General features: G+C 39.0%; 1 protein-coding gene across 11 annotated transcripts in view; it reads left to right on the top strand.

The window, feature by feature from the left end:
* Positions 1–18,490, top strand: part of MICAL3 (microtubule associated monooxygenase, calponin and LIM domain containing 3) — a 197,286-nt gene that overhangs the window by 85,985 nt on the left and 92,811 nt on the right. For all 11 annotated transcript variants that reach the window (XM_054189482.1, XM_054189553.1, XM_054189491.1 and 8 more), the window contains exons 3-15: positions 5,823–6,030; positions 7,523–7,639; positions 8,327–8,428; positions 8,968–9,123; positions 9,694–9,794; positions 10,481–10,738; positions 11,355–11,470; positions 12,710–12,836; positions 13,386–13,479; positions 14,629–14,776; positions 16,480–16,676; positions 17,620–17,732; positions 18,200–18,262. In XM_054189482.1, coding sequence (XP_054045457.1) covers positions 5,823–6,030; positions 7,523–7,639; positions 8,327–8,428; positions 8,968–9,123; positions 9,694–9,794; positions 10,481–10,738; positions 11,355–11,470; positions 12,710–12,836; positions 13,386–13,479; positions 14,629–14,776; positions 16,480–16,676; positions 17,620–17,732; positions 18,200–18,262 — 1,800 coding nt within the window. The remainder of the gene's footprint in view (positions 1–5,822; positions 6,031–7,522; positions 7,640–8,326; positions 8,429–8,967; positions 9,124–9,693; positions 9,795–10,480; positions 10,739–11,354; positions 11,471–12,709; positions 12,837–13,385; positions 13,480–14,628; positions 14,777–16,479; positions 16,677–17,619; positions 17,733–18,199; positions 18,263–18,490) is intronic.

The raw sequence follows: 18,490 nt of genomic DNA on the forward strand, positions 1-18,490 counted from the left end.
GAAAACTCGACTGCACTTTACGTTCATTGTATTCAGGAATTTGTCTTATTTTGAATGAAACGTGATGGGTAGAACTGAAATAGGGTGTTGAAAGCTGTGAAATGAGGGCAAGACTGTATTTGTTCACACTGAAGAAAAGGTTGTGTCAATAATAGAGATGCAACACGAAAGAAGAGATTTAATGGAAGAATAAGTGTATGACTTTGATAGTGTTTGATTATGAGGACATACAGAAAAATTAACATGAGTGGAGGCTGACATCAGCTATGAAAGACATTCAGAAAATTGATTGTAACGCTTATCTAGAAGGGAAGTGGTGAGGTGAGTTTAGAAGGACTTTATCATGTTGGACGTGAACTGACAACTAGGAAACCACAAGGAGATGTCAGAAAGATAGAAATTTTAGAGTTGACTACGTTTTATCCAAGCTAAGTTGGAAAAGTTCTGTGAAAGTACAACACTGACAGGCTGATTGAACCAGTGCCTGTGAAAGAGGTGGTGCAAAGGCAAATTGTAGAGGAAGATGATAAAGAGATGACAGGCGAAGCCCTGTGGGAAGTTTATAGTGAGAGGAGTGGGAGAATTGAGTGAAGTCCTTCAGATGGAGCTCTGAAAGAATGGGTGGAGACGTAGAGGAGTATTGAGTCTTAAAAAAAAATCAGAAAAGTACACGCTTTCAAGAAATACATGTAGCCAACTGTCTATAAAACATCTCTTCAAGTGCAGTTGAAAAGGGGGTAAAAGGTGTAAAGGATACTGGGAGTGATGTTTGACTATAGAGTTTGCTAGAGATTTTGTATAGTCCAAAAGGCCAAAGGCAAGCTAGAGAGAGTGTAGGATGGAACTGGAGAAATGGGATCAGGAGAGTGATTGTAGAAGTGTCATGTGGTGATCTTGGAGATGAAATGGTGGTGAGATAAACAGAGAGACTCACAGCGTCATGCGTGACTCTTTCTCATTTAATGATGAGAGAGAAACCTCATAACTTGCTGGTATTGGTGTGAAGGACCAGAGGAGGGATAGAAGGAAATGGTTGCCGTGTATGTGTCAGTGATCACGCTTAACTGGTCTCTACTAGAGGAAAGTGAGGACTTATTCTGTAGCTGCTTTTCTGTGTGGGTGACAAGGAGAAGAAAGAGAGTAGAGGAAAAGGAACTATGGAAACTATGCTAAGGCACATGGAAAATAAGGAGGTGATTGGTGACAGCCAACATGGCTTCAATAAAGGCAAATTGTGCCTGACAAATTTAGTGGCCTTCTACAATGGCATTACAGTGTTGGTGAATAAGGGAAGAGCAACTGACGTCGTCTACCTGGACTTGTGCAAAGCATTTGATACTGTCCCACACAACATCCTTGTCGTTAAATTGGAGAGACATGGCTTTGACGGATGGAGCACTCGGTGGATAAGGAATTGGCTGAAAGGCCACACTCAAAGAGTTGCAATCAATGGCCTGATGTCCAGTGGCAGCCAGTGATATGTGGCGTTCCTCAGGGGTTGGTACTGGAACTGGTGCTGTTTATCTTTGTTGGTGACATGGACAGTGGGATTGAGTGCACCCTCAGTAAGTCTGCTGACAACACCAAGCTGTGTGGTGTGGTCAACACACTGGAGGGAAGGGATGCCATCCAGAGCTTGACAGGCTTGAGAGGTGGGCCTGTGTGAACCTCATGAAGTTCAACGAGGCCAAGTGCAAGGTCCTGCACCTGGGTTGGGTGGAGAATGGCTTCAGAGCAGCGCTGAGGAGAAGGACTTGGAGATGGTGGTTGATGAGAAGCTCAACATGAGCCAGCAATGTGCACTTGCAGCCCAGAAAGCCAACTGCATCCTGGGCTGCATCAAAAGAAGCATGGCCAGCAGGTCAAGGGAGGTGATTCTGCCCCGCTACTCCACTCTGGTGAGACCCCACCTGGAGTAGTGCATCTAGCTCTGGAGGACCTGGACCTGTTGGAGAGCGTCCAGAGGAGGGCCACAAAGATGATCAGAGGGCTGGAGCACCTCTGCTATGAGGACAGGCTGAGAGTGTTGGGGTTGTTGAGCCTGGAGAAGAGAAGGCTCTGGGGAGATCTTATAGTGGCCTTCCCGTACCTAAAGGGGGCCTACAGGAAAGCTGGGGAGGGACTCTTTATCAGGGAGTGTAGTGACAGGATGAGGGGTAGCGGTTTTAAACTGAAAGAGGGTAGATTTAGGTTAGATATTAGGAAGAAATTCATTACTGTGAGGGTGGTGAGGCACTGGAACAGGTTGCCCAGGGAGGTTGTGGATGCCCCATCCCTGGAAATGTTCAAGGCCAGGCTGGATGGGGCTTTGAGCAGCCTGGTCTAGTGAGAGGTGTCCCTGCCCATGGCAGGGGGCTTGGAACTACATGATCTTTAAGGCCCCTCCCAACCCAACCCATTCTATGATTCTGTGAAAAGCGGAAGAGGAGTGGAGGCAAACCAGGGAGTAATTTGCCAGCATTTCTAAGCAGCTGCTGGTGATATGCTGTATAGAAACACAAGTAAGAAAGGTGAATTGGGAGTAAATTAAAGGTGGTACCCCCTCTGCCCTAACTCAGAAACATATAGGATTCACATCATTTTGAGTAGTGAAGTTAGTAACTGAGAGAAAGTGAAATTTAGTTAATTTTTTTTTGTCGTTAGTATGTCTTAAAGAATATATGCCTGTGATTATAAATGTTTTTTGTGTGGCTATACATACAAAATTTGTTGGCATTTTAAATGTAAAAAAATATTAAATATATGGGTTTTTTTATATTTTTCATATATGTTTCTGTTAATTACTATCCTAGTAGGATCTGCCATGACATTTTTATGTGTAATTCCTAAGAGATAATCATAACTATTCAAAGTAGAGGCCTTTAGAGTACTGAATCATATCTGATTTGATGCTTCCTATCTCACTTAGTTTTTTATTACTAATGTTTAATGTAATTTGCAAACCACTGATTAAAAAATACAGAAATTTAAGTGTGCATGTGGAGATGATAGATTTAAAATAAATATTAGGGTTTCAGCCATGTTATCAGAACAGAAGTCAGTCATTTCTTTAGTAATCTCAGCTTCTAGACACTTGAACGTATACCAGTTTTGAAGTTCTCATTCTTTCTGGTGTAGCTCTTACTTGCCTGTTTAAAAATTGGTCAGGGGTGAAGTTCTGTGACTGGAGTTGGGCAGCAGTTAGTGCATCACAGGGCCAGTGTCTGGTTAACCAGAATTCAGATAACCAGTGTTCATGAAAGCAAGACTTGGACGTGATGGGTTGTTCAGATGTAAATAGTTACAAATGGTGCTCTCTCTTCATTGGTTATACAGAGAATATAGGATTTCAGTTTGTGTTTAATGTTCCATTGCCATGGTGTTGTTACTGAAAACTTAATATTATCTGTCTGAAAGATCTTGAGCAAGAAGTGTTTCTGAGGGGTGAGACAGCTTTAGTGCATGGAGTTGCAGCAGTTGTTTGGAGTCATTAAGGGGAAAGGGAACAAGGAACAGCAGTAGCTGCCTTTGTTTCCTTGGCTGTACTTGGCATCTCATGTAGTTACTGCTGCCTGTGAGAGTATCAGAAGGTAGGTTTCTACGAGAGATCTGAAACTGGAAGAAGTGTTAAAGGTGGAAAAGGGAGCAGAATCTTTTCTTGTTTTAATTGTGCATAAAACTTGATGTCTTTTATAACAACAAAATTAAATATTTTTGTGATGGTAAAAAAAAACAACAACAAAAAAAAACCAAAACAAAAGAAAAGCAACTTTGGCCATGATTTACTTCACTGAGTAGAATATATTTTACATCCAGAATATCTAGTGTCTTAAACATAACCTAGATGTTGTTAACTTCATCCTTGTTTGGGGGCAGGAGAGAAGGCTGAAGAGACAAAAATGCTTTTACATTTCTATGACAAAATTACAGGCAAATTAATTTATAATTTTATTACATAGACCTGAGTTTGAATAGTCTGATTTTAGTGCAATTCCTTTACTGTTGTGTACTCTATCATAACTATTTTATATGGGGAAAGTTATCACAGAATAAGTCACCCAACTCAATGTGATCTTGTTGCTTATTAAATACAGTCACTTTGAAGATTGTAGTTTTCAGATGAGCAAAATTATTACCTGAATAAACATGATATGCTCAGCTAATTTTCTTACAAGTTTAAAAAAAGAAAGACTAAGTGGTGTTTGAGAGTTATACTTACCCACAAAGAAAACAATATTAAATCGGAAGAATATATTAGATCCTAATTGATTATCCCTTTTAACAAATGACAAGTTGGACATCTGTTCAATATACAAGTCTATTCTGGAATTTAATAGCTTAGTGATTGGGCTTGCTTTTTCTCCCATATGCCTTCAGGTTCCTGAAGCTACTAAAGACGCAGTGCTGTTACTCTTCCCTTCCCTCTTGGGTCTTTATCCTTAGATTTATGTGACTTCTTGCCTTATACAGTAGTCTTTCTTTGAATTTGCATGTCAGTCGTTATGTCATCACTGCTGTAACTTGTACTGTTCCATTCATCATTCAGGCTTTATAATTGCAGTTTCACATCATTTGCAGAATTTATGCCCCAGTGAATAACTGGTGGAAATGTGGCGACCTGTGGAAACTGGCGTATGGGGATGACCAAAGGACAAAGAGCTTTGCTTTAGATGCGCTGTTTATCAGAAGGTTGGGTTCTAGTGAAGTTTTGGCATACTTAAAAATTTCTTAAAGGGCTTTGTTGTCCAGCTGTAAGGGTATGTAAGGATCTGGAAAATACTCAGATGGCAGCAGCAGTCACCACTGTAGCAAGGTCTATATACTGTGGGTCTGCTTTATACTCAATAGAAATCGAAGTACAAAAATGATATGACAAAATGGACCGTGTACTATATTCCTATGAATGCATGTAACCATGACAGCTTTCTTTGTGGACCTCAGTTTCTGTGGGTAAGAAGTGTCAACTGTTTATCTTGTTGTTGTTTTAATTGTAAAATAAATTATCTTGCTGTATCATTTGTTTTTCTGAATGTACTTTCAACATTAGATATGCAAGTATTTTACATTCTCAAGTTGTTTATTAGTCTTCGATTGTGAATAGAGTGGGGAAAAAAATGAGAAAATGAAAGACTTTTGGTATGACAAAGGTTGGATTGGAGAAAATGTAGTTTGATAAAAATTGTCTAGTCACACAAAGTTTATATTTACATTATATATACTTTCCTGAAATTTCTTTTGCTGCAATAGTAGAAGCACTGGCATAGGCATAAGTTAGAGTGCTCTGACTTCACTACTGTCTGTGCTACTCTGAATGGTCTGGCATCTCTTGTACTTATCTGCCTTAGCAATTGCTATGCTACTCAGTGATGAGGAGGAATTTTTGGTGTTACTGCAGATTTTCTGAAGACAGGCCAGCTCAGGCTTTGGAAGATGAGACTAAAACACTACATTACCTTTTCTTTAAAAAAAAAATAAAAATAAAAATCACATGGATGGATTGAGGGGGAGAAGCCTTCAGAAATATTGGTGTTCTCCAGGTGCTTACATAGCTTGGAGAGTACACCTGGGCGTCTCTTCTTAAAACAAGGGTTAAAAAGAGGCAGGTGTTTCTCCAGACTTTCTGCTGCTCTGTGATATGCTTTGTTTTCAGATTGCAGGAACTGCTTTAACATATCAGTGGCAGAGTGTCGCGGGTAACAATAGAAAAACTGATCTGAAATTTGAGCTTATATTACAGACAAATAGCATGTACTCCTAAGAGCCGTAGGATGCTTGGAAGCTGTAGTAAAAATATCTTTTTCCTCATAGGACAGTAAAGTTACTCTGTGCTGATTGTTTTGCAGTGTCTGATAATTGGGGCTGGACCCTGTGGCCTTCGTACAGCCATCGACCTATCATTCCTAGGAGCCAAGGTGGTGGTCATAGAAAAGAGGGATGCCTTTTCCCGCAATAATGTGCTGCATTTGTGGCCATTCACCATACATGACTTGAGGGGTCTTGGCGCCAAAAAGTTTTACGGCAAATTCTGTGCAGGATCCATAGACCATATCAGTAAGTACAGCTGCTGCTAGACACAGCAGCACTTGTTCTTCATAGGGGAAAGGTGGGTGAGGACATGGGGGTAACGCATTAAAATTCAGCCTACACCAGTCACTGCTCTCAAGTCCTTATGGTACAACTCCGCATTACATTTGCATGGTGCATTTTGGGCTAGACCTATATATGAAAGAAATATATTGTACCATGAGATTATCCCACATGCAATGTATATCTATCATCTTTTACACCTATTACTTTCCATTCCAAGGCGCATCATCTTCCTAAACTGAAAAGTACATTTAAGTTTCAAACCTTCTTTTTTTCTTTTTTAATGGATAATTTTCATATTTTTGCTATTACATTCCTGCAGCTGTGACATTATTCTGTTTCTCTTGAGCATTGTAAGTGACTTGTAAAAAGAAAAATTACTAAATGCTTTTCAACATTCTTGTGAATGTTGATCTGGAAAAAAGAGGAACAATTTCGGCTTCGTTAATTTTTGGAAAAGTAATGAAGCTGTTTTTTAAGAACGCTGCCAGCCTGTGAATAAGTTTTGATTAAATAGATGTTTACATATTAAAATTGAGAATAATTTTGATGATTCTCAAATTCTGAGAAATCAGTCTCCTTTGAAACCTTAATGTTTTGGTGGAGCGGGAGTTATTTTTCAGTTTTTCTTTTTTTCAAAAAATTACTGGACATGGCACAGCCAGGTTTTCCCCACCAGTCTGTGTTCTCCAGTGGGCATAAGCGGGAAGTATAAAGTGACATAAAAATAATAGATAAGATTTATCTTCTTGTCCAGAGCAAAAACTGCCTTTTTTTTTTTTGGCAATGCATGGTAAAACACCAATTGCGTGTCATTTGTTTTCTTCTAGTACTTTATGCATATTGTCTTCTTTTGTATCTCAGCACAGCTGAAATTTAGTGTTTAGGTGGAACATTTTTTCATTTCAGTATCTGCAGCATGACAATAAAGTGACTTCCTTCAAATTAATAGAGTTTTCATGCTGTCATTTTATACCTGCTACCTACATTAACTGAAGAGGAAAGAGGTGGTGAGGAAGTTTGGAACTTACTATGCCCTCACTAACCCAAAGGTGTTAGGATGAATGTGCAGTTCGATATTACAGCTAGGCTGATCAAATGGCTAGTTGCCATCTGTGACAAAAGTCCAGTCCTGCTTGTTCCCTCTTCCACCTTCTCTCATGGCAGTGCATGTTCTGGTTGTTTCCCTTGTTGTTGATTTGGGAACTGAAACATGAAAAAATTATTTACTTTTTTTTCTTTGAAAAGGGCTGGGGTTTCAGCTATATAGAAGTTTCTTGGCATGCCATGATATTACACACCAATGCTGCATGGATGAAGTGCTGGGAACACAGTGGGGGAAAAAGAAAGGAGCAGCTGACCTTTAAATCAGTTTATCTGTAATGTCAAACAGAGACGTGTGGGCACTTGTGCTCTTTTCTTTTCTTTTATTTCTTTATCATCTGCTTTTTTGCAGGTATCCGTCAGCTCCAGCTTATCCTTTTGAAGGTTGCCTTGATCTTGGGAATAGAGATCCATGTCAATGTGGAATTTCAGGGGCTTGTTTACCCTCCGGAGGATCAGGAGAATGAAAGCAAGTAGCACTGAAATGGGTAGTAGAGAAAGGGGAAGTTATGGTAGGATACACAGACTCCTGCTCCTTAACTCTGCTTATGACTCTAGGTCCTTTCCTCATGCTTCATTAATGGCAGTAACTATTAGTACACTTTAGCTTGAATTTTTAGTTGGATTCATTCTTTCTATTTACAAATCCAAATTAGTTACCATATAAAACAAAATCACCTGAAGTACTACGTGTAGAAATAGAGCATGACACAGTAATTGCTCCTAAAATATTTAAGCCTATTACACTTAGAAGGTACCTTTTTGAAACAACTCCTTTCCTTGCATTCACTGAAGATATTATATTAGTGAATGACCTTGTATCTTTGTGAGACCTGTTCTCCGATTGCCGTGGGAGATGGTGGCTTACTTGTTTTTTGGCATCCTATTAACTGAGTAGGTAGTAGAGAAGCTATAAAGGTTATAGTGATACTTGAAGGTAATAAGTCAGGGAGGTTTTACCGGAGCTATCTCTGCCTCTGATTCACATAGAGTGTCTGTGCAAGTCAGCAATAACTCTGTCAACAACATAGCTGTCCTGCAGCGTATCTTTACTGATCATGAGAGGAAGGGATTATGGATAGTAAGAAGTGACTTTATGTATTTGTTTTATTATGAGCACTGTTTATATTGTCATTAACTTGGAGTTTATCAACAGGAATAGGTTGGCGTGCATTGGTCCACCCAAAAACCCATCCAGTATCTGAGTATGAGTTTGAAGTCATCATTGGAGGGGATGGCAGGAGGAACACCTTAGAAGGTAATGGTGTGTCTCTAATTCATTTTCAAATAGAACTTATTCTTAAATCAGTTAGAACAAAAACGGCCTTTAACATCCCAATCAAAATCTGTAACGACATTTGACCAATGAAACAGGAGATTAAAAATCCATTTGTATCAAAGACATGTGGGTTGTTTTTTTCCTCTTTGTATCTACTAGCAATGGAATTAGGTGTTTTGGCCTGGATAGATTTTCATACTTTTTTCTTTAGTTGAGTGGTGTTGTAGCTCTTGTTTTGAGCATAGGAATTGAAGTGTTGAATATTATTCTGTGTAGCAGAGAAGTCTATCTTAATATTTTTAATGCAAGTTGCAATTTTTGTAAAAGAGGTAAGAAAGAGAAGGGAGCTTTTTCCCTAAACAAGAGCTTTTATTTTTCTGATGAAGCAGTCGTTGCTTTCTCTGTGAAGCAGTTTGTAAGCCTCTCTTAATTTTGTGAGGGCACCTGTCTATGGCATGCTGAGCCTTCTCTGAAGGTGTGCTCTATTTTTCAGTGTTACTGCTTTATCCATCCCACAGGGTTTCGCCGAAAAGAGTTCCGTGGTAAACTAGCAATTGCTATCACAGCAAACTTCATCAATCGCAACACCACAGCTGAAGCCAAAGTAGAAGAAATCAGTGGTGTGGCCTTCATATTCAACCAGAAGTTCTTCCAGGATCTACGAGAAGCCACAGGTTTGCCAGCAATTGCCAGATTTCCATTGAAAACAAATTGTCTTTATTATTACAACTTTAACTCAGGTATCATGATTAATCAATAAATGAACATCTTGTGCAGGGAAGTCAAGTCACTGCTATCTGTCTTTGAAATCTGACTTCCCCATTTTCGCAGCTGTTTTCTACAGCTGTACGAAGCAGATGGATGTCATTCAGATGCGTGTCACTTTTGTTCAGAAGTGGAGAACTTATTTCCCTGAAGGTTTTCAGGAAATCTGAGCCCTAAATGGGAAAAGTCTGAATCCTGAGTTCAGTTTCCTGTACTCCACATCTGAATGCAAACCTTACAGTGATGATAAATATATTTTTAAAAAGAGGTTAGCTATATGCAGGTGAAATGTGCTGTTTGTGGTTTTGTTGAAGATTCTTATTTTAAAGTCATCAAAAGCATGGGAGAAAGCTGTTTGGCATTCTCTCTTTGAGGCTTTCTAACTATGTAGTTTCAATTTACTTTCTTCCCATAGAGCTCGTGTTGCATGTAACATGTAACTTGTTCCTTCACTACCATGCCTTTTTTTCTGTCACAAGGTATTGACTTGGAGAACATTGTCTACTACAAAGATGACACACACTACTTTGTCATGACTGCCAAAAAACAGAGCTTGCTGGAAAAAGGAGTGATACGGCATGTGAGTATTAACTTTTCCTATACCCTCTATAAACTTCAGATTTTGGTACAATTTGCTTTCAGTATGCTGGAAGAAGGGAAACACTCTTCTTTCACCATGGAATGTTTTTATACTGGCATATTTTAGTCCACAAATATATGTGGTTAATGCTGTTCTCTGAAGTATTTTTGGCCATCAGAAGAGTGTTACAAGATCGGTCCTCTCCAAACTTGTATTTCTTTGTAGATTTGAGTGTTTCTTCCATGTTAAGATAAAATATGCTTAAAGAATCTTTGATAGCTTAGTTGATCTTACCTTATTTTATGTGAATGAAACAGCAGGGAGTGAAGAAAGTACAGTAAATATTTCTAATTCTGACAGAAGCTGATTTAAAAGTAGTTTGGCCACAAATGAATAAATAAGCACTGGAGTCTTGTGCCTTTTGTCTGAAGCATGTGAAGAGAAATGCTCAGAAGTTTCTTAGCCCTTTCACAGTCAGAAATGATAGTAGGAGTGATTACTGTTTACAATAAAAGATTTACAAATTTTCTCTTGGAAGCATAAACACAGATTGGAATGAAAGAAATTAGAGGGCAAACCTGTATCAGTGGATTTGTAGGAGTTTTAATGCCAACTATTGTATGTACCAGTCTTAAAATAAACCTGTGCATTTGACTATTTCCCTTTCAATTTTCTCTTTTTGTCAGGATTATGCTGACACAGAGTTACTACTCTCACGGGAGAATGTGGACCAGGAGGCTCTGCTAAACTATGCCAGAGAAGCAGCTGATTTCTCCACTAATCAGCAGCTGCCGTCACTGGACTTTGCCATCAATCACTATGGTCAGCCAGATGTGGCCATGTTTGACTTCACGTGCATGTATGCATCGGAGAACGCAGCCCTGGTGCGAGAGCAGAACGGCCACCAGTTACTTGTGGCACTGGTTGGGGACAGTCTCTTAGAGGTTTGTATTTTAAACTTATCATGTGTAAACAGTGAATTGAAGCAGAAGCACAAGCCATTGCACCCATCACCAAAATATGCACTGCCTATAATATAGTTACTATAAAGAAGCTGCTGTTTATTATATAATAAAGTGGGAGGTTTGAAAGAAGGGTGGGAGTGTTGGGAAAACAGAATATTTAGGATGGCAATGATCTTGCTTAAGAAAATGTATGCAGAGATTTTTCTCTGAAGTTATGTCTGTTCCATCTGCTTCTTATTGGGACAATTTAGACTCTCTACAGAACTTACTGTACTGTAGGCCTGTTAATAAGTAGTATTTTGTAGTTGGTTTAAAAAGTGCAATCTTGAAGAGGAGCTGTTAAGGCACTCTGGGTTACGAATTGTTGTTGGAAGTAGAGGAACATTGGTTTTGGAGGAGCTCATGAGCAATTTACTATATGGCTTCCTCTAGCCCAGTGGGAGTGGAGCTTTAAGCTAATTACTGAGCTATAATTTCCCAGCAGATTACCATGTGAATATATTCTTGGTATTTGTTTAAAATTTTCTCTAAGTAATGCTTTTCCTTTCTCTTTTTTTTTTTTTTTTTTTTTTTTTTTTGTAAACGATAATATTAGCCATTTTGGCCAATGGGAACTGGAATAGCCAGGGGATTTTTGGCTGCAATGGACTCTGCTTGGATGGTACGAAGCTGGTCACTCGGAGCTAGTCCTTTGGAAGTTCTTGCAGAGAGGTAATAGAGAAAATGAATACATTTTCGGTTTTAATCTAATCCTCCAACATCTCACCATTACAGTTTCTTCTAGTACAAATATATAGACAGAACGGGGGATACAAATTGTCACTGTTTTTAGAGGACACTTGTGGATATAATTCAATTGAAGAAGAAATTTCCTAAGGTATATTTATAGAGGAATAAGAATTGTTGCAGCTCTTCTTGGTCCTAGTTTTAAAAGCAGATTAGAGGAAGAGTCTTTTTTTGGTGCTTACCGGTGTTACATGGAGAAAGTCAGCCTGACTTACTCTCACCAGCCTTGCAATAGCAAAGCAGATGAAGATGTAGGTGCCCTTAAAGTACATAAGACAAAAATTCTTGCCATCCTCTATTATCTTGTGGATATTTTTTATGATTTTTTTTTAAGGAAGCTAAGACCTGCTTTTATTTCATGTTCTCCTAAATTGATCTCTCTGTTTCGTATAAGCCAAACAACATCTTGTTTTTCTTTGGAGTATTGAATTCTTGATGTTTTTGTCATTTTTGGTTGAATGTTATTTTGTTGACTCAAGGTGATATCTTAGAGATCAGAACTTGAGTAATTGAAAGATGGAGTAAGTAAAAGCAAAGTCTAATAGAACCTATTTTAAACTTAAGCAGCTGCAGCTTCTGGCCATCAGGAACTGTAGTATCATTTAAAAAATTGTATAAATGGTACAATGGATATTTAAAGTTCCATTTGTTTGAATTTTTTAAAAAAAAGGTGAAGATAATAATGTCGCAGTAGGAGCCAGACTTACATCACCTTTCCATTAGACATTTGCAGACAGCAGTAAGATCTTCCCTGAGCCTTCTCTTCTGCATGCTGAACAAACCCAGTTGCCTTGGCTGCTCCTTACAGGGCAAGTGCTCCAGTACCCTTGGTGCCTCTCTTCCTGAGTCGCTCCAATGTCTCAGTGTCTTTCATGTACTGGGGAGCCCTTTCAGTTATGCTTAATGTATTATTTTCTTTGCTTCTTTTGATTTCTGGAGTTGTATTAAATTGTAGATTTTAATACACTTGTACTGAAACTTAGCTATTCAATGCCTGAAGTGGTTAGATTTTTGGTTTAAATGTTTATCTCTCCAGGATTGACTTGGCAGTATTAGTAATGATGCATCTCTCTCAAAAACAAAATAAAACAAAACAACAAACCCCAAACCAAACAAACAATCAAAACAAACACCAAAACTTATTTTAAATTTTATTTTCCCCAGGGAAAGCATTTATAGGCTACTGCCTCAGACCACCCCTGAGAATGTGAGTAAAAACTTCAGCCATTACAGCATTGATCCTGCCACCCGGTATCCCAATATCAACGTCAACTTCTTGCGGCCACAGCAGGTAACTGGACAAATGGTGCTTCTGAATGCTTGCAGTCTGCATTGTCTTTCCTTAGGTGAAGCTATGCTAATGTTTTGGAAAGAGATAGTGACCTGATATGGCAGTATAGCGTGGAAGCAGTGAAAAGCCGATATATCATTCAAGAGTAGATCTCTGTAGTTTAACATTCCTGTTTAAGAATTTTTGATTTTGAGAATTTTAACCTTGCTGTAATGATAAATGAAATCTGTACACGCGTGTGTGCGCGTGTGCGTGTGCTCGCATTTTCTCTGTAATAATCTAGCATAGCAGTCTGTCGTTGCAATTTGGTATCCACTGAGCAGCAGCAGTCAGCTAAACTGTTAAGCAGCAGCAGTCAGCTAAACTGTTAAGCACCAACTTAGCTGTTTTTTCTTGTTCTGGTGTTCTTGGACTGGAGATTTCAGCTACATAAGTGTATTTGTCTTCCTTTTTGTGCCTTGGGATGGCTCCTTCTTCTCCTGCTCTCTCTGTATGGCTCTTGGGTGCATGGCATGTAGGTAATTTTTTTTTTTTTCCCCCTCATTTTAGGTACGCCACTTGTATAATACAGGAGACTTGAAAGACATTCATCTGGAAATAGAGAACTTTGTGAACTCCAGGACACCAAAGCTGACTCGGAATGGTAGGCCTGGCTACTACTCCATTCCTTTCAGTATTCTGGAGCTGGATCAGTGCAGGACATAGAGCAGCAAGGCTCTAAAGTATTACTTAACCGGCTTCTCTTGATTTAGAAAAAGTATCCAGCAATTGTTTCGTCAATACTCTGATTTTCCAATTTTTCAAGTTTCAATTAACATGTAAATATATTTTTGTTTGCCTAATTTCCCTTGCTTAATAATGCTGTTATAAGCATATTTGCTTACGCAAGGTTTTTTTTTTCACCTCCTCTATCCTGTAACAGTGTTCTTACTTAGAGTGCAGAAGCCTAGCCTGAATTCATTTTAACAGTAAACTCAGAATTCTTACAAACATAACAGAAGGTATTTCTTCTGCAGTCATGTTCATGCTTTCCTTTAATCTCATCTCTTAGCTTAACTGAATGAAACCTCACTTTGCTTGCATTATTCTGAAAGTTAGGTGTCTTGTGATAAGCATTTCAGTATCTGCCTACTTGTCCCGTACACGGAGGGGTATGTTGAACTTGTCCTTTTGCACACCTTGCCTTTGGATGTCCAGATAGCGTTTGGGGACTCTCAGAATGGCACTTTGCTGCTAAGCTTCCCTTTCACTGATGAATAGCTATGTAGGCTTTTGATTTGTTCTTTGGCCTGCAACCATGTCCCTTAGGCTGTAATCTTGTCAGATCTTGCAGTAAGGTAAGGTCAAAACAGGTCAGTGCTTTAAAAGGAAGCTTTCAAGAGAAAAAAAGAAGTTGCAGAAGTACATTTGTAGTTCTGCCATCAGAAAGAGTATATCTGGACTTTAGAGAGCATTTGTGCTACTGTATATCCTTTTGATCATATTTAAAACAAGCCTTTGTGACTGTTTTGTAATTGCTGGGGCTCTTTTACAAGGGCTAGGGTGAAAAGCCTGGCAAGTTATAACATAGATAATTACTTTGTAGCAAATTTAGAATCCTTTCTTGGATCTAAAATAGATTACAGTCTTTTCTTTTTTTTAAAAAAAAAAATTCTGTCCTGTATTGCTCATTGTAGAAGGAGCTTGTTGTTTACATGAAGGTTTTATTTGTTGATTCATGTTTTTTATGTTAGTTTTAGAATCCATGAAAGAGATGTTGTACATTTCTACTTAAAAATATGATTTCTTACAGAGTCTGTAGCTCGCTCTAGTAAATTGCTTAGTTGGTGCCAGAGGCAGACCGACGGATATGCTGGTGTAAATGTGACGGATCTCACGATGTCATGGAAAAGTGGCCTAGCTTTGTGTGCCATTATCCACAGATACCGTCCAGACCTAATGTGAGTAACTGGCTGTTCTGAATAACTTAAGAGGAGCAGAACATTAGTGATATTTGGAACTAATAGTGTGGAGACTGAGGCAATGCATTTGTGACTTACGGAGAAATGGACTGAAATGAATTCAATTAAAATTGATAGAAGCTAATGTGTGGTGATTCACCAGCAGAGTGAAAGGTCATAATAGCTTGATAAATATGAAAAGAAATGTGTTGTGATTTTCCCTTCTGGATGATTTGACAGAATTAATCTCCAAATTGGTACTGACTGGAAACCATTATTGACTGACAGCTCTTTTCTTTGTGAAGTTAGTCAGGAATAGTTTATATCTTCAGTTAAATTTCTCATGAACAAGTCTCTACACAGCCCTTTCTAAATCTCCTGTTTAACAGTAACTCTTTAAAAAGACTTCTAAGCTGCTCTTTTTAGAAGTAGTGACCCACAGTCTAAATAGAGATGTTGCTACTGTTTGTGTGCTAAAGTGCTGATTGGATGAATGAGAGAGGCATCCTCTTACATGGTAAATTGGGTAAAACAGTGGCCAGATTCTAGAGTGGAAGAACGCTGGCTGGAACAAGTAACAGGAGCAAAGACTCTGGTACTTCAATTGAAATCTGAAACGGCTTCAACTTCCCAAAGGGACATTAAAAAAAATAACGCTAGAGCTGTATTTGAAGACATAGCCCAGTGTAAAGCATGCTGAAAAATTCCATGGTTATTCTCTTCCATGTGCACCGAATTAGTTCTCTATTGATGTGCTTGAGCCAGAGTTCACCACAATCACAGAATCACAGAATGGTAGGGGTTGGAAGGGACCTCTGGGGTTCACCTAGTCCAAACCCCCTGCCAGAGCAGGTTGCACAGGAATGCGTCCAGGCGGGTTTTGAATGTCTCCAGAGAAGCAGACTCTACCACCTCTCTGGGCAGCCTGTTCCAGTGCTCTGCCACCCTCAAAGTAAAGAAGTTGCTTCTCATGTTTAGGTGGAACTTCCTATGCTCACGTTTGTGCCTGTTACCCGTTGTCCTGTTGCCGGGCACCACTAAAAAGAGCCTGGCCCCATCCTTCTGACACCCACCCTTTAAGTATTTGTAAGTGTTGATAAGATCCGCCCTCAGACGTCTTTTTTCCAGACTGAAGAGACCCAAATCCTTCAGCCTTTCTTCATAAGAGAGGTGCTCCAGTCTCCTAATCATCTTGGTAGCTCTCTGCTGCACCCTCTCCAACAGTTCCCTGTCCTTCTTGATCCTGGGAGCCCAGAACTGGCCACAGTACTCCAGATGCAGCCTCACCAGGGCAGAGTAGAGGGGGAGGATGGCCTCCCTCGACCTGCTGGCCACACTCTTCTTGATGCACCCCAGGATGCCATTGGCCTTCTTGGCCACAAGGGCACATTGCTGGCTCATGGTCATCCTGTTGTCCACCAGGACTCCCAGGTCTCTTTCCACTGAGCTGCTCTCCAGCAGGTCAGCCCCCAACCTGTACTGGTGCATGGGGTTATTCCTCCCCAGGTGCAGCACCCTACACTTGCCCTTGTTGAATTTCATAAGGTTAATCAAGTAGCTTCAACTCCGCAATACAAAAAGGTTGCTGGCAAATTAATTTTAGAGATTTCAGAGAGAAAGAAAAAAGGAGATGGATCTCTGAGTTCTTTCAGAAGACTGATTTCTACTTGATTCAGTGCATGCTATCTTTCTGCCCATTGCAGAGACTTTGATTCTTTGGACGAACACAATGTGGAGAAGAATAATCAGCTGGCCTTTGACATCGCTGAAAAAGAGTTTGGAATATCTCCCATTATGACTGGAAAAGAAATGGCATCTGTTGGAGAGCCAGATAAACTGTCTATGGTGATGTACCTCACACAGTTCTATGAGATGTTCAAAGACACCATACCCTCTAGCGGTAAGGAGTTCGGGTTTGGGGCAAATGTCTCAGATTTAAAAACAGCTTCAGGATGAATGTGTGTGCTTCAGTTATCTTCATGCTTCTTCTGTATAAGTTCATGCTAGTCACTCACTAACTTTACATTACAAAAGTTGACTTCTTATTGGTGCTGATAAAGACCATGTTAGCAGCATCAGGAGCAAAAAAATGAGTTAATGCAAAATAATGTTCTCAAAATAATGTCCTCAAAAATTCTAAACTCACTTCAGCACTACTAGGTAACTTTTCTGCTTTCTTGCTATTGTTGTGGGTTCATCTGTCTTGTCTAATGTGAGATGCCTTGCTAGCAGTTGTTTAATAGGTAATTGCAAAACACTGGCCAAGTTTTATATCTGTTTACTATCTGTGAATGCTGAGAGTAATTTCGGGCCAATGAGGAATGAAAGATCTTTGATTTGATGTGAAAGATGTAATTGCCTAACACAAACCAATATGGCCCACCATTAAATATTAATAATGTTGTTATAGCTGGTTCTTTATTAATGGTGATTTTAATTCAAGTCTATCATTCTGGTAGGAGAAAAAATTGTGTTTAATAGTCTTTTAAAAATACAGTATGTATAAGGTATTATTTCCAAAACTCTGAACGCTTCTTAAGGATACTGATGATCATGATGCTTTTTAAATACGAAGGTAAATAGAGTAAACAAACAGAGTATTTATTCTGGGTGTTTATAAACCCTGAAAGGAGAATTAATTTTGGCAAAATTAAAAAGCAGAGTAGCTGAGGAAGGTATTCATTCTAGGCATTACAATCATTTTGTACAGAAACTTAAGAAAAAAAAGTGTTATGTTAAAAAAAAAAATAAAAAATCAGTGTGTCCTTCAGTTGTGTATGTAATAATAGTAACACAGAAATAATTTCTTGGCATTCCCTTGTCCTACCTGTTTCTGCTAACAGATGCTCTGGACCTGAATGCAGAAGAAAAAGCTGCCCTAATTGCCAGTACTAAATCACCCATCTCTTTTCTCAGTAAACTGGGACAAAGCATCTCTCGGAAACGCACTCCAAAGGTAAACATGCCACATTCTTGATAACAATTGTGTCTGTTAGGCTTCTGTCCAAGTAGGTGGTACTAAAAATACATGTGTAAGCGTGCATCTGCTATGTGTTTGCAAAAGAGCATGTGTTCATCAGCTCTTGGCATGGGACAGTATGTGACATTTATAACTGCTGAATTACATCTGTAATATGTGCTCTCAATTAGTGGCATTTCAGTCTTAAAATCCTAGCCTTGTGTTAGTACTTGGGGATATATTTTGTATTGAAATGTAACAGGTTTCTCAGTTCCCAATTAGTTCAAAGTGTTGGAAGGATGTACAATTTGAAGGTAAGAGTCCTCTAAAACAAATGGAGAATGAGCCCAGAGAATTAATCAGTTGTGTGACAAAGCTTAAGTGCACTGATAACATTTATCTCAGGCCAGAAAGGTATGAGAATCGTTATATTTTTTTTTTTTTTTTCCTCCTTCCATTTTCAGGACAAAAAAGAAAAGGAACTGGACGGTGCAGGAAAGAGGAGAAAAACCAGCCAGTCTGAGGATGTAAGTATTACAGTAAGGAAGGTGTTAGGGAGGAAAACAGATGGTAGGTTCCTTGTTCCCACTTCAGTCCTTTCATTTTCTATATTCAGACAAGATTTATATAAGATTTTTTTTAGATAAAAATTAGTCTTCAGAGGTTACACTTTGTTGTAGCTATAGTGCAAATATTTTACTGACGCTTATGAAAGAATAGTACACAACAAAGGAAATGTTGCAGTTCCCTCATGT

Source organism: Rissa tridactyla, chromosome 1 (genome assembly GCF_028500815.1).
Source record: "Rissa tridactyla isolate bRisTri1 chromosome 1, bRisTri1.patW.cur.20221130, whole genome shotgun sequence".
NCBI classification, from domain to species: domain Eukaryota; kingdom Metazoa; phylum Chordata; class Aves; order Charadriiformes; family Laridae; genus Rissa; species Rissa tridactyla.